A 19314-nucleotide genomic window follows, 5' to 3' on the forward strand; every position below is an offset into this window, starting at 1 on the left:
TGTTGGGGTGTCTTGATTATATTTTGTTGTTGATGAGGATTTTCATTCACTTTTTGTCAGTGTCATTATTACTATCTGCTGCCCAGAGTCATATTTTTTGTGAGTTGGGTGTCATAAAAATCCGTAAATAAATAGTTTTGGTGTGTTAATATTAAATATTCCTATTGAAAAATAATCAATTAATGTAAAACATTCTATATATTTCAGAAAGGGACTCAAATAAGGGTCTGATTTTTTTTTCTTTTTACAGTCCTGTCATCTCTTAATTTGGGAGAGTGGAGTGACTGAATGGAGCTGAGCGTTTACTGACCAGATGCCCTTCCTGACACCAAATGAAGAGTCTGAATTAACATTTTTTAAAATGTTGTTTATGAATAAAAGACTGCCTCTATTAAATTTATAAACTTAAAAATTATAACTTTCTGAGAATTTAAGATTGAAAGGCTGCACTAAATTACTTTTTAGAGTTTAAATTTATACAAAGACATTCTCCTCCTTTCATCTTCTCCATTACAGTTTTTGGTCAAATTTCACAGACAAAATTAAAATTATTCCAGAACTCTGTAGGCAGTAGATATACTATTTTGATCAATGCAGGTGCACTGTCTTAGTTTGGACCACTTGGGAAATATCTATCCAAGGTTCTACCTTCCAATCTTTTAGTACAGATTGAATTATTAAAGATACATGTGTAAGAAATAACTTATCAAAAATAAAGATTTTAAAAGAGAATTTCACTGACCTCTTTAAATGACTGTAGAAGGTTGCTACCAGAAACTGATAATGTAATATCTATATGGTGCATTATAAAAAGTGGCTCTTCCTGGGTCTGATAAGGAAAACAGGCCAGATTGTCGGCTATATACAAAAGCATATTCACCTCTGTTTTCTGTTAAAATAAAAAGATATATAGATATGTATATAAAAGACATAACTATTCAAATCCACATTTTATGTACAGTGGCTAGATTTATCTAACACTTTAAGTAATTGGGACTCCTGCCAGGAAGGAATTCTCTGTTCTATTAATACCCTTCCAGAGAGTGTATCAATGGCACGGCAAGCACTAGAGGAAACTTCTTTAGATCCAGAGATCAACAGATAATTCTGAAATAGGTAGTCCTCATTTAGTGACTGCAATTAGTTCCAGCTAGATAGATTCTATTAAGAGAGGGGGGAGGGGGAGGGACCCCCTATGGAGATCATTGGTGGCTGCTATCTCATTGTTACCCCCTTAAGGTAAAGCAGACAAAAAGCACAACTAGGGGCACTACCACAATCTTTATTGTAAAGTTACATTAAATAGAACGTTACAAAACTGGAAAAAGTTTCCCCCTCCTCTCTTTTAAGTCTTCAGAAAAAGAATTCCTTCTGAAACACTTTCCAGGTTTTTCCTCCCTCCATTTGTGGACAAGTCATTCCCACATACTATCACATTCATTCAGCTAAAGTTATCTCACACAGTGTCCTGGGCCTGACCTAATTTTTCTTCCCCCCCCCCCCCAAAAAAAAAGCAGAAAAGAAGCAATCACTTCTTCATCTGCTTTTCTCGACAACACTACAGCTCCCCTAAAAAGTGATATCATGTTAACAAGTTAACAAGCTCAGACCTGTGACCTTAGTTGATTAGAATCCTCCCCAATTATTGTCTGAAACTGAGCAGGCATTGATTAAGGTCTGCTGATTAGCTTGATATTGAAGACTTTTGTTATCCTAAATTTGCACTGGTTGGAAAATGAATTTATTATTATTTATTACAATCTTATTTGTAAACTATTTTATCTAAGGCAGTTGCTAAACAAGGACTACCTGCAATTCCTAAGCAAGGGAAGGAAGAAATAAAAATTGCAGGAGCACAGAACCTCCTGAGCAACTGTTCTATTAATCTTACACAAATTATGATTGAATTCATTGAAACTGGTACACACTGCTGGTACATCTCGCAAAGCCCTGCTTGGGATTTGCAAGCTGTTTTTATATAGGTAGTCCTCGTCTTACAAACACAACTAGAATTTTATTGTGTTGCAGTCATACATCGAGTCATCTTGTGATAGGGTTGGTAGAATGTCTTTGATGACTGTTTTTACCATGGCTGTAAATTGAGTCGTATGTTGTAAGTCCAGCTTAACCATTAGCATTTTTTTTCCTGGTTTTCATTTTTTTTTGCCAGAAACCAGCAAAAAATATACAAATTGTGATCATGTGACCATGGAATGCTACAACTGGTCATAAATGTGAGCTGGTTGCTAAATGCCCAAATTACGATTATGTGACCGTAAGGCAAGTTCAAGTTCAAATTTAGGCCACCACACTTTTTCTGAGGCCATTGTTAATTTGAACTGTTATTAAATGAATGTGCCATAAGTTGAGGACTGTCTTTATACAGTTATAATGTAGGTAAAAATGACCAGGCTTAAATTATCCAAATATAATTTGGAGCTATTATGCAAAGACCTTGTTCTCCAAAGAGGCATCTCATGCTGGGACAGGTGGAATGAAAGAGAAAAAAGGACAACCAGCAGCAAGGTGGACGCATTTAGTTACTATGGCAATGAATGCAGTATTGGAAGGCCTGAAGGACCAGGTTGCCATGGAGAAAATCTATCTACATGGTTGCTACCAATTTGATAGCATATAAATTTATGCTATTTATAGCACAATAAATTCCAAGACCAGATTAATAGATGCACCCATACAGTTAACTATAGAAATCCAATGGTGAATGGGGGGTTGAGGGTAGAGGATGGAGTGATGGTGAATGTACAGGGATTATTGAAGATGTATAAATATAATCAATGTAGGGTCGGGTCTGCCCAGTTACCATTTTAGAACGGTGGGGAGGGAGAAAAGAGGAGAGAGTAGGAGGTAGGAAAGAGGAGAAGAGGAAGGAAGAGGGGTAGAAGAGGGAGAAGGAAGGTGGAGGGTGGAGGGAGGAGAGGATGTAGATAAGAGAAGGAGAGGAAGGTCTGGAAAGTAAAAGAAGGTAGAAGAGGGAAGAGTGTTAAAAAGGGGGGTGGTGACTGGGCAAGCCCGACTAATTGTATATAACTGTACATTGGATGAGCTGTTTGATATGATTGTAAAAATAAAACTTTTTTATGAAAAAAAAAAAAGAAATCCAATGGTAAAGCTACTCCAAAGCAAAAGGAAAAGCAGCCACCAAAGCAGGACATTCTAGACAAGCCCCAAAAGCCCTGCGTAAGACTTACAGCTGTGTCATCAAAGAGGTTGAGCAAAGAAATAAGAAAGGCTCGCCGGTGTTGCCGATTCCCTCGGATCATGGAGTAAAGATGGGAGCACAAAGCGCTGCTAGATTCATCCTGTCTAAAGCCCCTCACAGGATCTTTTCGGCAGGTATTGATTGCCTGCTGTACTTGGTAAGACATCTTCATACCAGCCACTGCTTTCATCTGAAATTGAACAAAATGTATAATGCCTACATATTTCTTACTGCAATCTGAATGAAGTTATTGCCAAACAACTTTTGTGCCATATTCTAAATGGCTCCCTACTCCGCAGCCCTTCATATTCCGTATCCTCCTCTTCCCAAATTTCATTTTGATTCTTACTGGTCCTATTCCAACTATTTGTAACTATTTAACAAGCATAGACAAAGTTTGTTGTAAAGACACTCTTATGTTGAAAAAAATGTAAACACAACTGGCTTGTAGAGAACAATTCAACTCTGCACTTCTTAATCATGAGGGGATAAGCAATTGCATATAATAAAATCTTACATCCAATATTGATAAACAATGACTATATAACATTTCTCATTGAGCACAGTGGCTCATCATGTCTAACTTATGCAGGCCTAGTTTAAATACGCCTTTTTCTACAAGGGAGTATATACATTTCTTGCTTCTAAAAACATAATCTCTCTCATGTCATAGCTTTTGTTTTCAAGAAACATGTCAAAATTCCACATGCAAACTTTAGTAAAAGCCCACGTAGAATGGCATGTGCTCAATTTCTGTATATTAATGGAAACATATTTTCTGTTTCATTTTTTCAAGCTGCAGAAACTGAATTACCACATACTTTTTACTGTGAAAATAACCTACTGATAATGTTATGCTTCTTCTGATTGTATTTTTATATAAATGGAAAAAGACAGAAATGATACTTAATTTATTAAGATAAATGGAGGCCAACATACATGAATAAACCCAGCGTATTTTTTGTCTATTTCCACCAGCTGTTGGTCTGCTTTGTTCCTCATAGAAGGCTCTGGATCTGTGCCCATTGCTATTAAATATGGTACACACTGCAAAAAAAGATAAAAACATCATTGAAAGAATTCCATGTTTCTGCTTGTGAAAAAAACAGAGAAAAGGGAAACAGAAAATAAATATTTTCTCTCTGGTATATAAATTGCTCAATCACATTCTTCGCCAATATACTAATCTTACTAAGAGGATGAAAGAGCAGTTTCTTTCTGTGGATAGCAGATGAGTCCATTATTTATATGTCAAATGAACCCTAGCCTATCATTTCAAAAAATAGGGAAAGACCATAAAGAATATGGTCAATGAGGTTTCTAAAATATTCCCAGCCATAAACCAAATGAAAGGCCACCCATAATCCAAATATTGTGCCCTCCCATCTATTAAGACTCAATGTTATGTATCAACCAGGTTACTGTGATTTGGTGAACACACTAGTTAAAAAGTCTTGGCTTAGCTTTATGTGTCAACTATGCCCATAAGATAAAGTTAGGAAGAAAGGATCCAGTACTATTTTACATTGCTAGTGCCTTTTGCTGTTGTCTCTATATCCTTGCTGCCTTTTTTCTATTTACTATATTATTAAACTCCTTGGAAATGTTCATCATACTGAAAAGCAGGAAAAAAGAAATTGATAACTACAAATATTGGGCATGGAGCCATGTTACCTACAAGCCAATCTTCTCAAACAGAGTCTGCCGGTCTTGGGTAATCAGCACAGGAAATGATTCTAGAAGTCTGGAATCAGAAGGTGCTTTTTTCTGTCGTAGCCTGGTAACTCTAAAATAATCCCTAAAGTCTATATTTCACATTAAGAATTCATGGGACATATAAATATTCTCCCATCTGATGAGGTTTTGGAAACCTGAGGGGCTCATTACATTATGCTTTTAAAAAATCTTTGTTTTAAATTGATTGATTGACATATTAATAAGAGTTGTCTGGAGTTTGTGAAGTAAGATTAGATACATTACAAACAAACCAAATAAACTATGTAGGTAAAATAAATACTTAAATAAATGTTTGCTGAGCATCCAGAAAAATATCCACATCTTAAGTATAAAAATATAGTGATTATAACAGATTTCTGTACTTTCTTAGTCATTAGTAAGCTCCAATGAACTGTATGTATATTGCTCCCAGTCAATATTTTATAGAATTGTGAACTTAAATATACAATTATATACCTGAACTGGATGGATAAGACCCTGGTTTAACGTGAGTGCAATAACATTGAGCGCAAAATGACGAACACTGGACTGTGTGTGAAAGAATGCTTCTAGGACTTGTTTGAGATATAGCTGCATGATGGAGCTGCTCATCCCTGAGGAAATATCACCCATTTCTTTCAGATCTTCTTGCTTTGCTACCTTTTTCCCTACAAAAATAGAAAAGAAAGGAGAAATCTTATCATAATATCCATTATTTATATATTGTGTACCTGTTGAGTTGGGAATGACTAGCATATATGTGCGAGGGGAACCTTTACATGTTGAATGCATATTTTGCATTTCTATTATTGCTTACAATAGAAATTGGAGTGCCACCTAATTGAAGCCCACCTTGTGAAGTAAGATGGAGTCACCCACATTAACATACCATTCTCCATTAACAAACTACTTGAAGAGCTACCTTAAGTCACCAATCTAGATACATGAAGAAAAACGCAAAAGGGCTGTACTGTTTCAGATCACAGATTGAATAGACTGGATTATTTAAGGCTGCAGGTAAAGATAAATAGTTTTAATTTGCCTATTAAAAAAGCACGCACATACCCTAAAACCTTCTTCTAAGGGAAAAGATGTGCTCACTTCCCAACATCTGTCACAGCAATAAGAAGCAAGAAAAAAGGTATCAGGTGTGAGATATATCCAAGGAAGAAGGGTAGACTGTATAATTACAGAGAAAACTACCTGAAGAAGCATAGTTACATGTTAAGCAAACAGGTCTTGTAGTGTCCTTAGATATAAGTGCATACAATTAAGATAAATACAGCAGAAAAAAAGAGGGAAAATAGGTGATGTACTAAACATAGAAGCAAATACTCTGATATGCATCCAAAAAGCGAAAAGAATTCTGGGAGGACAGTATCTTGATTCAAATAAAGAAAATAATGGGTTTCCATAAATATAGTATCTGATTGAAAAGAAGCCCCATTAGGGTCAAATCAATATAACAGAACAAACAAGGAGTGAAATAAATATGAGAAGACCACCAAAAGCTTATTTGGGTGTTAGAAATATAATACAAACTTGGTGAAATGTTCCAATTGTTTTAACATCCAGTCAAAAGAATAAAAATGCTGACTGCTTGCAGAATTATCAAAGCAGTTCCCTTTGATTGATAAGCAATTGGTTTTCTATGCAATGTCAATGTGTTTCAAAATTTCCAGCAAAAGAGTCAGAAGTATTATATTTGCCAACCCTAAGAATCCGAATATCAAAATAATGTTATTTGATCATGGTGCCAAGACTCTGTTCGAGTGACAGAAAATACAGTTCTGCTCAAGTTGAGCAACTTGAACCAAGGTTCATATGGCCACCACCCATTATTAGGATGAAGTCTGCATTGTCCCAGTGAAGTCTGACGTTAACAAGGAATAAATACTGAAGAATTGTAGGGAAACACAAAGAACCTCTGATCATTCATGTTGTGAAACACATCTGCCTGATTCTGTCCAGCTTTTTAATAGAAATGACTGATGACTAGCACTGATGATACCTAGTTAGGATAATGAAACGTCTGCAAGAAAACAAGCAAGTTCAAAGAGCATCAAGGACCCTTCATTTCAACCCTGAGCTACAAATATTCACAATTAATGACTGATAGTATCAGGATGCCTCATATATTTTTCAATACGGTACCAGTGCTTTAGCTTACCATTTTATCTAAGCACAGATATTCTATTTGTCATAGTAGTAGAAGAGAAAATGAACTCTATATATAAAACCAAAACTAGGAATATTGCCAGTCAGCATGTTGTTATATCAATTGTGATTGGAGCCCTCAGAGTGATACCTAAAGAACATCCTCACTATCTGAAAATATCGAATTTATCAGATCTGCACTGATTTTATTTAAAAAAAAAACTCATCCAGCTTGGTACTGCCTATATTTTTAGATGCTACCTTAATAATTCTTACGTTGTTGATTAGGACTTGAATTCTTAAATTTCCACCAGTGTTAAACTGTGAATCTAACTATAGATTATGCACCCTTAATAATAGTAATAGAATATGCTGCAAGAAGATTGCACAGATTTACAAACAATGGCATGACAAAGTAGAAACAATTGTGCATTGGAATTGAGAAGAAAATGGGGATAATTGAGGTGGCAATACCAGGGGGTGGTAGAATAGAAGATAAATAATTGGAGAAGACTACAAAGTATCAAGATCTGAAAATCAAAATTGGAAGATTATGCCAAAAACTGGCCATGGTGGTTCTAGTGGCTATAGCCACACTAGGTGCCAGAGTGGTAAAATCCTGGATGGCAATTTAAAAAATCTGTGCATTGACAAAATTACCATCAATCAATTGCAAAAGGCCTTCTCTACCTGTTGAGACTACCTTCTCAAAAATCTTACCTAAAAAGAAGTTGGAGCTAGCACTAGTCAAATATCTCCAAATGTTTTTTTGAAACCAAAAATATCCAAGAGGATTTGTCTGTGTATACCATTAAAAATAAAAATCAGGATTACAGATGAGGTAAATATAACCTGCATCAGATACCAGGTGCCACAACTATCATCAAATACAAGTAGTTATAACATGTATCTGAACATAGATAGTGAAACAATAAGAATCTCCCCCATCCCATTTTTCAGAAAGTCATTTTCTGAATCTCTAGAATAAGTATATAGATTGACTGCAAAATAGTAACTAACACAGTCATAGTTTTAAAACAGTGAACAGAAAACAGTGATCAATCTAAAATTTTGCCTTCAGAAATAAATTAAGGAATCAACTAAAATGAGCAAAGTGATAAAGAGTATGAATTGCAAGTCCTAGCCCTCTGGTTGCATGCAAAGCCTTACTTACTTAAAGAAATAATAATCAGTCAAAACTGAGGTCTTTGGTATACTTCTGAGTTCAACATAAATACCAGTTCTAATAAAAATAAATATCATATTTCAATGTTTAACTCTTCTGTAATTCTTTCAGTTTAATAATTAAAGGCCAGTTAAGTTTAATTATTTTAGTTTCATTTAGGATTCTATGGCAAAGAGTTTAGGGAAGAGCCACTCAAAGTCACCTTGTAAGGGGAGATGGGTGGCATAAAATTAGATGGATGGATGCTTGGATGGATAGATGCATGGATGAGTGGATGCTTGGAAAGAGATGATCTAATGGTTTGCAGGAACTGCCAGATACGTTTAATTTCAAAACCAAAATTGGAAACAGAACCTATAATTCTAAACAGAACAGAACTGAAATTCTAAAATGGACAGGTATGTGACTGATAAGGAGGTACAAGATTTTCTACTCATGATTAGAATCAACCAACATAATGGTGGCTTTGCTTAGATCAGATCTATTCAATTTGTGGCCCATGAGCTGCATGTTGCTCTGAATAGCTGGTAATGTGGCCTCATATTATTTTGAGATTTATATACATTAACTATGTTATATAGACGTCTTCGGACATCGCTGGCTCTTCGGCTTTGAAACGGAGATGAGCACCACCCCCTAGAGTCAGCAACGACTAGCACGTATATGCGAGGGGAACCTTTACCTTTACCTTTATATTTTATACGCGGCCCAAGACAATTCCTCTTCACTCAAGAAGAGTGGCAAGCCAAAAGGTCACACACCCAAGGTTCAGATAGCTAAAACTGAGACAAATTCAAATAACCCAGTTGCATTACATGCTCTTGGAGAATAGAGAATTGTTCCCTTGGGTGTGAATCAATTGTCAATTCTACCAAATGTCCTTTTCTAAGTCATAAAACCATTGTCAGTTGAGAATTATATATTTACATAGCCAGAGTCCTTGTGGAAAGTATATTGGAAAAATAAAAACATAATTTGAAAATTAGAAATTGAGAAAGAAAAAAAGAATAAATAAATGATGACATGTGTTCCAGTAGTCTTCAGTAATGGCAAATATGAAGAATGTTCTCTATAATATTGCTGCAGCAAATTTTAGAAAGGAAGTATCAGGTAGAGTAGCAGTTTGAGCACACACACTAGGAGGAAAGAGTGGGCTTCTGCCAAACTTCCTTAATTTTGGAATACTGTGAATAAAGCTCAACATAGGTGAAATATCCAGATGGGTGGCCAAAAGAAAGTTCATTAACCTATCTCACTCTTCATATAAAAAAGACATATGGACTCTGAATTGTGGTATTTAATATTAGCTTAATACTACATAATCAATTAATATTTAAAATATTTATTGAATGCAATTGCATTTATCACTCACATTCTCTATCTGCCTGCTGCATACGTGTATCTTCCTCTTGAAGGTATGTCTGGAGATTTTTCAACACCTGGATTTTTAAATTTACTGAGCAGTTTTTATCAGACAGAATATTATTATACAATGTCTTCACCTCTTGTTCAAACATTAGACCTGGGTGTTGTATGAAGGCGAATCCTGAGGAAAATAAGAAAATGCAACTGAATAAATTTTGTTGCAGAGTTGAATTTTTAACTTTACATATAACTTTCTACTACAGGAAATATTATGTTTCCCTGTTGTTTATTGTCTTCTTACTTATACACACATTTTAATATTAACCTGCTTCAAAAAACTTTAGCTTTATTCATAAAGTAACAGAATTAAAAATGTCAAACCACATACACATAAATGTCAGTTACAAGAGCAGCCCAGATTCATTGTTACTATAAAATACCCACTGGAGTATTGTAGCGTTAAAGGTTTTTCAAAAGGGCAAGCAAATTGAGGGCTTCCTATCCCTTATGACCGAAAATATTCTATAATCAGGTGGATGCCACCAAGAAGGAATGCTTCCAGGGCCGAAGTCTTCTTGCCTCATATGGAATTAAGATCCATAACAGAATGTTTTTCAGTAGCAAATGCAGCAACCTTGGCATAAGTACAATGCTATTCAACGTGTTTATGTTATTGGTCAGTCTACTGCATTTTTAAACTCTTGTGGTTTCCAATAGCATTTAAGGGCATTCTCATGTTAAGTGGATAGCACTTGTCTAAGTTTGGGGTGATGGTGGTTTGAATCACTGTCGCAAAGGTATCTTCAATCCAAAGAACTTCTCAAACAATGCAGCAGCTGAAGCTCTCCTGGCCACAGCTTCCATATGCTGAGCATGTCCAGGAGAACCATCAAGACACAGATCTGATTTTAAGTTGCATGTAATCCAATTTAGTGACTGAGATCAAGCTGATTTGATCACAACAACTATGTATGCATGGATATAATTTTCCTTTGATCCATCCAGTCCCCATGGCCTGCAGCTTCCCTAATGTATAATTGAGTATCATCAATATACTGATACCTCAACCCAAACAGAATAAACTTTTCAAGTAGTTTCATGTAGATTTTGAATAGTATAGGAAAATACTGTAAGTACCCACACTGGAGAGGCCAGAAACACAAGTGCCCCTTTTGCATTAACACCAACGAGAATTTTCTACTCCAGAAGGAGTTGAAGCACCATAAAACAATGTTTCTGCTCCTAATTCTCATATAGTCTAGAATCGTGATGGTGAACCTATGGCACGCATGCCACTTGGCACGTGAGCTCAGTTCCGGCGTGCATGTGCACGCCAGCCAGCTGATTTTCAGGCCTTCTAGACCCACCAGAAGTAGGGAAACAGGCTGTTTCTTGCCTTCCCCACCCCCACCCCCAAGGCCCTCCAGAGGCCGGAAACAGGCTGTTTTCACCCTCCCCAGAAAGGCTCTGGAACCTGGGGATAGCAAAAAATGGGCCTTCTGGTCCCACCGGAAGTTGGCAGACGGGCGATTTCCAGCCTCCTAGAAAGGCTCTGGAGCCTAGTGAGAGAGAGAAACGGACTTACCGGACCATCACATGCCAGGAGCAGGGGGAGTCACACGTGCATGGCACATAGAATTATGGGTGTGGGCACGTGTGCGCGTGACATCCCACCCAACCCCCCGCTCCTGGCACGTGATGGCAAAAAAGTTAGCCATCATTGGTCTAGAATAATGCAATGGTTGATAACATAAAATGCTTTAGAGAAATTTAAAAAGATCAGTTGACAAACAATAAACCAACTTCAAAACTTCACTGACTATGTGACTAATCCTTTTTTCCATCCACAGAAAGACTGTTAATCTGTTTCCTCTGTAGCTCAAGCCCCAGAAAGGGAAGACTGGAGATCAGGTTAGTGATTGGATCACTAACAATTCAATTCAGGAAAGAATACATCACTACCTCCTTCAAGGTATATGACATCTCTCCTCCTTTAAAGAGATATTTACCACTCCAGAATACTGGTGCACATACTATGACCAACTAGTTGAAAAAACCAGTGCAAGGCTCTGGCTCACAGGTGGCACAGCTCCTGTTATGGAGAATTCTGCTCCCTGATCTCTGGAAATTTAAAACAATCCAAAATAGTATGCAAAACTCTGCCCATTTGGTATATACTTTGAAGAAATGTGAACAATTTTCTCTTTGACAAACCCCACAAAAATGTCACATTAACTAATGGTTAGATCTTCTTCCACCTCTCTATTAAAAGGTTATGGGCAACCCTAAAAACAAGGCTATTGAATACAAATCTGCAGGTGCAGTAAGAGCAGACAAGTAGAAACAGTTTGCCACTATTATTATCATGGAATAGTATCAAACATAGACATGTAACTGTGTTCAGTTAATTCACTCTTTATGTTTTCCACTAGTAATACTCTGGCCATCTCTTGAGACATCTCATTTCCCAGAGCTCTTTAGAATATCAAGAAGTCCTCCAGGACATATGTTAAAGCAGAAACCACTTAGTGCCAATTTTGTTTAACATGCTAATCACTCCAGAAACACCAGTTCCAATATGTTATTACTTGTGTGCATCAGGCAACAAATAACTTGGAACAAGCATCTGATCTTTATAGAGGCTATTAAATCATGAGCCCATCTAGAATTCACACCCAAAGACACGGAGACTGAAGTCACTTCAACAATAAAAGCCTAGATGATTTCAATACCAGTATATAAAATCAGGAGCTCAAGAAGGGAGTCACAGCAGCATCTCTAGTTACAGTTAAAGGTCTCACAATAAATTATTGCCTCAACCCCACCCAATTTCATTATTGGGGCTATGATGCACAAAGAATAGTGGTGAATAAATCTTGGATATGGTAATTTCCGCATCCCTTCCCAATCAGGTTCCTATGAAGTAAGACAAGTCCACACATGCTCATGATAAATAAATGTCTTACTGAATACAGACCTGACAGTAACCAACAACACTGAGATCACCTAGGCCTAGAAGAAAGGCAGAGCCAGAAGTGGGGACTAGCAGAAGTGCAGGCAATCTTTTTCTTGTAAAGATTGTGCCAGTACTTCGTGCTATACCTGCAACTGCCCACAACTGTCCATTTACATTTTATAGTTATTGCAAACTGCACAAATACAAAATTATTAATATGTTTTAAAAAACAGACCTATACAACATTAAGCTGCATCACAGGCACACAATTAAATATACAAAAATACATGCTAGCAAATTTGCATCATCTTTCCTTTTCTGAATATAGCCCACTTGCTACAGACTATTACAATAATCTAAACTATATTAACAAATTATCCTGGAATGTTTTATTGAAGCAGCAGTCATTTTGCAATAATCACAAGCAGTTACTGATATACATAATAAGTATTTCAAATCTGATGTAAAATCTTACCTAGACCAATGATGGCTTTTGTTTGTACCTCCTCATCTGAATGCTTGGTAAAATACATTAACAATTCAAGTACTTTATCCTTTATGTTAACCTATTTAAAGAGGAAAAGGGTACAATAATTAAAAAGTAAGTCAAGGAAAGTTTCATTCCCATTTAAAAACTTTTATTAATATCTAAAAACAGGGGAAAAAAACCCAGAAATCCAAATATACTTTTAAATATTGTATTACCTTGCTGTTGCCTTTAAAATCTTCTTGATCAAAATCAAAATGCCGGCATAGAGCTCCAACAGTAAAAAGGGATCTTAGGAGTGCTGGTTTATTTGCTGTAAGTATAGTGCTATTCGGATCTTCTTGATGTTGATTCTTTAGTTTTGAAAGTGCACCTAAATAACAAAACCTATTTTATAATGCTGTTTTCATAAACATTGAATATCTTTAAAAGAATATTCATAAAAAAAATCCAAATATTTAGCTTACCATAGTATCTATTAAAACAAGCCCATACAAATTTAAAATTCTGTGTGACTTTGTTAACCACAGCTCCAAGACAGCTAACACAGTGCTGCACTACCTAGAAACAAAGGGGAAAAAATATTGCAGAGTAATGGAGAAATCAATGTTCTGCTCTTATTTTACAGATTTATTTAGACTTCAAGGCCATCATAAAGATGGTATATTATTTATTTTTAATAATTTCTATTTTCTTAAACAAGTAGTTTTGTTTACTTGTAAACAAAATTAAACAAATATTGTTTTAAGTAAAATATTGTTTTACTTAAAACAATATTCAAGTAGTCTATGAATAGCTAAAATAAAAAAGTGAATTAGCTAACCATATTTTTATATCCATAAAATCAACATAATGACTACAGTTTCAATGTTCCCTTTCAAATATAGCATTTTCCACTGCAGTAAACCAAGATGATTTTTAAAGTAGAAATTAAACCTTACTGTCATGCCATATTTGATTATGAGCTTCATGAGATCTTCTTCCATTGTAGCAAGGAAAGTCTCACTTGGGTGTTCCATCAATGGCACTACCAATTCTAAGATCTTTGCAACATTGCAGATCACCATGAAGTCATTTTGGTTCTATAGAAAATATTGCATTCAATTAATTTTGTCTATTGTGATCCTTCACTATATCATGAAAAACTCAAGTTCAACATTAAAATAAAGCATCCACGCTACTGAATGATACAACACCATGGAATAACAACCGAGCAGTCACAACTTGTGTTCATGAACTAGTACCTTTTTTAATGTGCAGCTCTCATTACCCAAATGGTACCTGAGAAAATCTGAGAGGGCTGACAGACTGGATTGTTTCTATCCTACTTTTGAATCATTTAAATATGAAATATGGGATAGAAATGTTAGAATGAAAATAAAAACATAGAAACCATAGAAACACAAAGTTGGAAATGGCAATTAAGTCCAACCCTTGCTCAGTCCAAGAATCCAAATGAAAGCAGTCCCAGAAAAAAGCTACAAAGTTTCTGTTTGAACATCTCCAGTTTCCACATTTCCAAACTTAACTACTTTCTGGATAATCAATTCCATTATCAAATTGTTCTTATTGTCTAAAAATACTTCAAAATAAGTCATTTAACAAGCAAATTTAAAACCTAAAACAATAGATATAATAAATTCAAAAAGAATTTTAAAGGAGCTTATTAAACCCCAACAATGGGAATGATAAAAGTTAAATAGTAGTAAGAACAACCCTAGAAGCAGGCAACTAAATTGTCTCAAAACAGATTTTACTGGTTTCTACCTACACATTAATCTTAACTTCAGATGAAAAAGAAACTATAAAGAGAAGCAATCTAGATGTGTTAATACTTACACTGCATTTAGTTGTAAGATATGGTTGCATGGTCATAGCATGTTTGACCATTAACTGAGGCCTGATTTTGCTGAATAAAAATAAAGTGGTTATGCAAGCTACCAAGCGACTTGAATTCACACCCTTGTTGTCAGAATCTGGAAAAGAAATATCATTATTTACATAGGACCACACAAATCCTCATCTACCAATCAGTCATTAATCTAAATGGCCAGCTGAATCAAGTCTCTCAAGTAAAAATATTGTTTTACTTAAAACAATATTCAAGTAGTCTATGAATAGCTAAAATAAAAAAGTGAATTAGCTAACCATATTTTTATATCCATAAAATCAACATAATGACTACAGTTTCAATGTTCCCTTTCAAATATAGCATTTTCCACTGCAGTAAACCAAGATGATTTTTAAAGTAGAAATTAAACCTTACTGTCATGCCATATTTGATTATGAGCTTCATGAGATCTTCTTCCATTGTAGCAAGGAAAGTCTCACTTGGGTGTTCCATCAATGGCACTACCAATTCTAAGATCTTTGCAACATTGCAGATCACCATGAAGTCATTTTGGTTCTATAGAAAATATTGCATTCAATTAATTTTGTCTATTGTGATCCTTCACTATATCATGAAAAACTCAAGTTCAACATTAAAATAAAGCATCCACGCTACTGAATGATACAACACCATGGAATAACAACCGAGCAGTCACAACTTGTGTTCATGAACTAGTACTTTTTTAATGTGCAGCTCTCATTACCCAAATGGTATCTGAGAAAATCTGAGAGGGCTGACAGACTGGATTGTTTCTATCCTACTTTTGAATCATTTAAATATGAAATATGGGATAGAAATGTTAGAATGAAAATAAAAACATAGAAACCATAGAAACACAAAGTTGGAAATGGCAATTAAGTCCAACCCTTGCTCAGTCCAAGAATCCAAATGAAAGCAGTCCCAGAAAAAAGCTACAAAGTTTCTGTTTGAACATCTCCAGTTTCCACATTTCCAAACTTAACTACTTTCTGGATAATCAATTCCATTATCAAATTGTTCTTATTGTCTAAAAATACTTCAAAATAAGTCATTTAACAAGCAAATTTAAAACCTAAAACAATAGATATAATAAATTCAAAAAGAATTTTAAAGGAGCTTATTAAACCCCAACAATGGGAATGATAAAAGTTAAATAGTAGTAAGAACAACCCTAGAAGCAGGCAACTAAATTGTCTCAAAACAGATTTTACTGGTTTCTACCTACACATTAATCTTAACTTCAGATGAAAAAGAAACTATAAAGAGAAGCAATCTAGATGTGTTAATACTTACACTGCATTTAGTTGTAAGATATGGTTGCATGGTCATAGCATGTTTGACCATTAACTGAGGCCTGATTTTGCTGAATAAAAATAAAGTGGTTATGCAAGCTACCAAGCGACTTGAATTCACACCCTTGTTGTCAGAATCTGGAAAAGAAATATCATTATTTACATAGGACCACACAAATCCTCATCTACCAATCAGTCATTAATCTAAATGGCCAGCTGAATCAAGTCTCTCAAGTAAAAATATTTATAGTGGCCTGGTTATGTGTATATCACATTGTGCTTCAAAAATAAATGGTTCCCGATTGGGAAAGCACTGGGCACCACATAGTTCCTTTATCCTTTCATGTGCTTTGTAAGCCACTGTTTATGATAGCCCAAACAGAAATATTATTGATCAGGTCAAAACTTGATTCCAGTCTTAAAGCTAGTACTATTATCATATATTTCAGACATTTTTCAGACTTAAATGACCATGACAATATTTTAAATAAATAAATAAATCATATAGCAATAGAAAACATTATATTCAAAGAACCAATATTATTTTTCCAATATAAATTAAACACTGCAGATTTTAAAGCCTCACTTTAATTGTGATCCTTTGCATTATAATAATATGAGCTCATCAGGACAGATCCCACTTTCTCATATTCCTCTTCAGAATGACCCAAAGGAATCAAAAAGATAATTGATGTTTCACGTAACAGTTCCTTTTAACTTTTAGCAGAAGTACCTAAGAGATTGAACTCCTACTTTCTTGAATGACTGCAAATCATGTGATCTAGCTTTTTTATACTACATCCTATTCCTGAAAGCTTTCCAGTTGTGTACTGTGGCTAAGAACCTGACGTAGAAACACCAAGAACATAATTAAAGAATAAAACAAAACCTGGATGAGATTTGGCCTTCCTTTGCACTGCAATTCAGAAAAATTATGCAATTACTTCTAGTTTGTCCATTCATAAAGGATAGCCATTCCAAGTTAATAGGAATGTGGTCTTAATATACTGTCATATATTATATCAGAAAAACTAATATTTTGTTTTCTAAAATGGAAGATGTTCATGGTAGGATATATTAATATAATGTATGACTGTACTATGAAGTATGAATGGTAAAATGGAAAACACACTGGGAAACATAAATGTCAAATATATATGGTCTAGTCTGGTCAACAACAACAAAAAAGTGGTTACTGTTTTCTGGAACTGATGAATTTCTTAATACAGATGACTACTGCTCTGAGAGAATTATGGTATTAGAAGATAAGATTAGAAGAAGAGCCAGTTTGGTTTAGTGGTTAAGGCACCAGGCTAGAAAGTGGGAGACTGTGAGTTCAAGTCCTGCCTTATCCATGAAAACCAACTGGGTGACTTTGAACTAATCATGCTCTCTCAGTCCAGCCTACTTCACAGAGTTATTGTGGGGAAAATATAACAAGGAAGATGTGTTGGACATGTTTGTCACCTTGAGCTATTCGTAAAAATAATAAATAAAATAACCAAATAAGTTGTGATCTCAAAGAAGGCGAGATAAACCATCATGCCATGCTGTATTGAGCATTTCCCCTTTTGAAATTGTGGTGAAAAGTAAAACCCCTTTATCTAAGGATGCACTCTCACAAAAAAGTATCTAAAATTCATTATAGTATTTATTCCTTCTGTCCATTAATATTAGTGGTAATTTTGCTTTAATTTTTAAAGAACTAAAGGAGTGAGAAATTAGTCTCTTAAATTGCAAAGAAAAACTTTTTTTGAGGGAAATAGACTTATCAAAAAAGTTTTGGCTGTTTTGGAAGTATTTTTCAACCTTCCAGAAATAAGAGAATCTTTGCTGCCACCCAATGGCTTGTAAGAAAGTTCTTATTTCCACAGGAAATCTAGTGGCTTGTAAGTAGGAGTACAATGCAAGCATTTTTTTATAGAAGACTAGAGAGACTGGATGAAGATTTTCTTTTCTTTTTCTTCCTTCTCCCCCCCCCCCTTCCCTTCCCTTCCCTTCCTTTCCCTTCCCCTTCCCTTCCCTTTTCTTCCCTTCCACTCCATTCTATTAATTCCTTGCACTGATATAAACTTCAAAGTCTCTGAGAGGCTAATCTGTTTGTGGCTTTTAACAAATTAGGTAGATTTGTTTATGCAAGAGTGGCACTGTCTAAATGGTCTAATGTAAGTTTGCTCAGAAATGCTTCCCTACTGATGTTAGGAGAAGCAGAAATAAAGGAAGAGACGTAAAACAACAGGTTTAAAAGAAACAGAGGACAAGAGATAAGAAAAATCTGTGCACACAAAGAATGGAGGAAAATAAGTGTCTTTATGTAAAAATAAAATTGCTACCAACAAGCTATTTTAATAGTATATGACTGAAATGGTTATATATGCTTTACCTGCCAAAGATTCTTCATACTTCAGAATATGTTCAACCAAATTGTCCACAAGTTGCGTACAGGCTTTCTTGACAGGCTTGTATGAAGCATCCTCTTCTGATTTTAGCAACTATAAAATAAACAGAATATAATCTTTTGTAAAAGAAAATTAAAGACAGAATCTAACTGGCTGTAACTAATATGAAACACTAATTTGAAGTAATAACGGACAACAGATTACCCCAAAATACATATAAAAAAAGATTTATTTAAAATTTTAATTTATTTTTATTTAGAATCTTAAACAGTCAATAAATATAAAATAGTACATGCTATTCTAAAAAAATGTGAAATAACTCACTTTGCTTGTTATTCATATGTATATTCATTTACTGCTTATCATAAACCTGAGCTACAAGCCTTAAAGCTGTTATAATGATTTATAACTGAAGTAGGATACATCTCTTAATAAATATGTAAAGAAAACTAAGCTAGGCAAAGTAGCCTTTAAGAACTAAGAATAATATTTAAAAAGCATTAATAAGTAAGCAATATGAAGAAGATATACATCCATGAAATAATGTAATTCATTTTTGAATTATTTATTTATTTATTTATTTATTTATTTATTTATTTATTTATTTATTTATTTATTTATTTAATCACATTTTTATACCGCCCTATCTCCCGAAGGACTCAGGGC

At 34.8% G+C, this 19314-nt stretch overlaps 1 protein-coding gene across 1 annotated transcript in view; it reads right to left on the reverse strand.

Annotated features, from left to right (window-relative positions):
• Positions 1 to 19314, reverse strand: part of NIPBL (NIPBL cohesin loading factor) — a 164043-nt gene that overhangs the window by 4989 nt on the left and 139740 nt on the right. Inside the window, exons 33-43 of the mRNA XM_058170118.1 lie at positions 18633 to 18741; positions 16251 to 16387; positions 15354 to 15494; positions 13555 to 13648; positions 13306 to 13460; positions 13076 to 13166; positions 9652 to 9825; positions 5414 to 5604; positions 4160 to 4267; positions 3210 to 3410; positions 743 to 889 (exon numbers count right to left, since the gene is read on the reverse strand). Coding sequence (XP_058026101.1) covers positions 743 to 889; positions 3210 to 3410; positions 4160 to 4267; positions 5414 to 5604; positions 9652 to 9825; positions 13076 to 13166; positions 13306 to 13460; positions 13555 to 13648; positions 15354 to 15494; positions 16251 to 16387; positions 18633 to 18741 — 1548 coding nt within the window. The remainder of the gene's footprint in view (positions 1 to 742; positions 890 to 3209; positions 3411 to 4159; positions 4268 to 5413; positions 5605 to 9651; positions 9826 to 13075; positions 13167 to 13305; positions 13461 to 13554; positions 13649 to 15353; positions 15495 to 16250; positions 16388 to 18632; positions 18742 to 19314) is intronic.

This window comes from Ahaetulla prasina, chromosome 2 (assembly GCF_028640845.1).
Source record: "Ahaetulla prasina isolate Xishuangbanna chromosome 2, ASM2864084v1, whole genome shotgun sequence".
Lineage (NCBI taxonomy): Eukaryota > Metazoa > Chordata > Lepidosauria > Squamata > Colubridae > Ahaetulla > Ahaetulla prasina.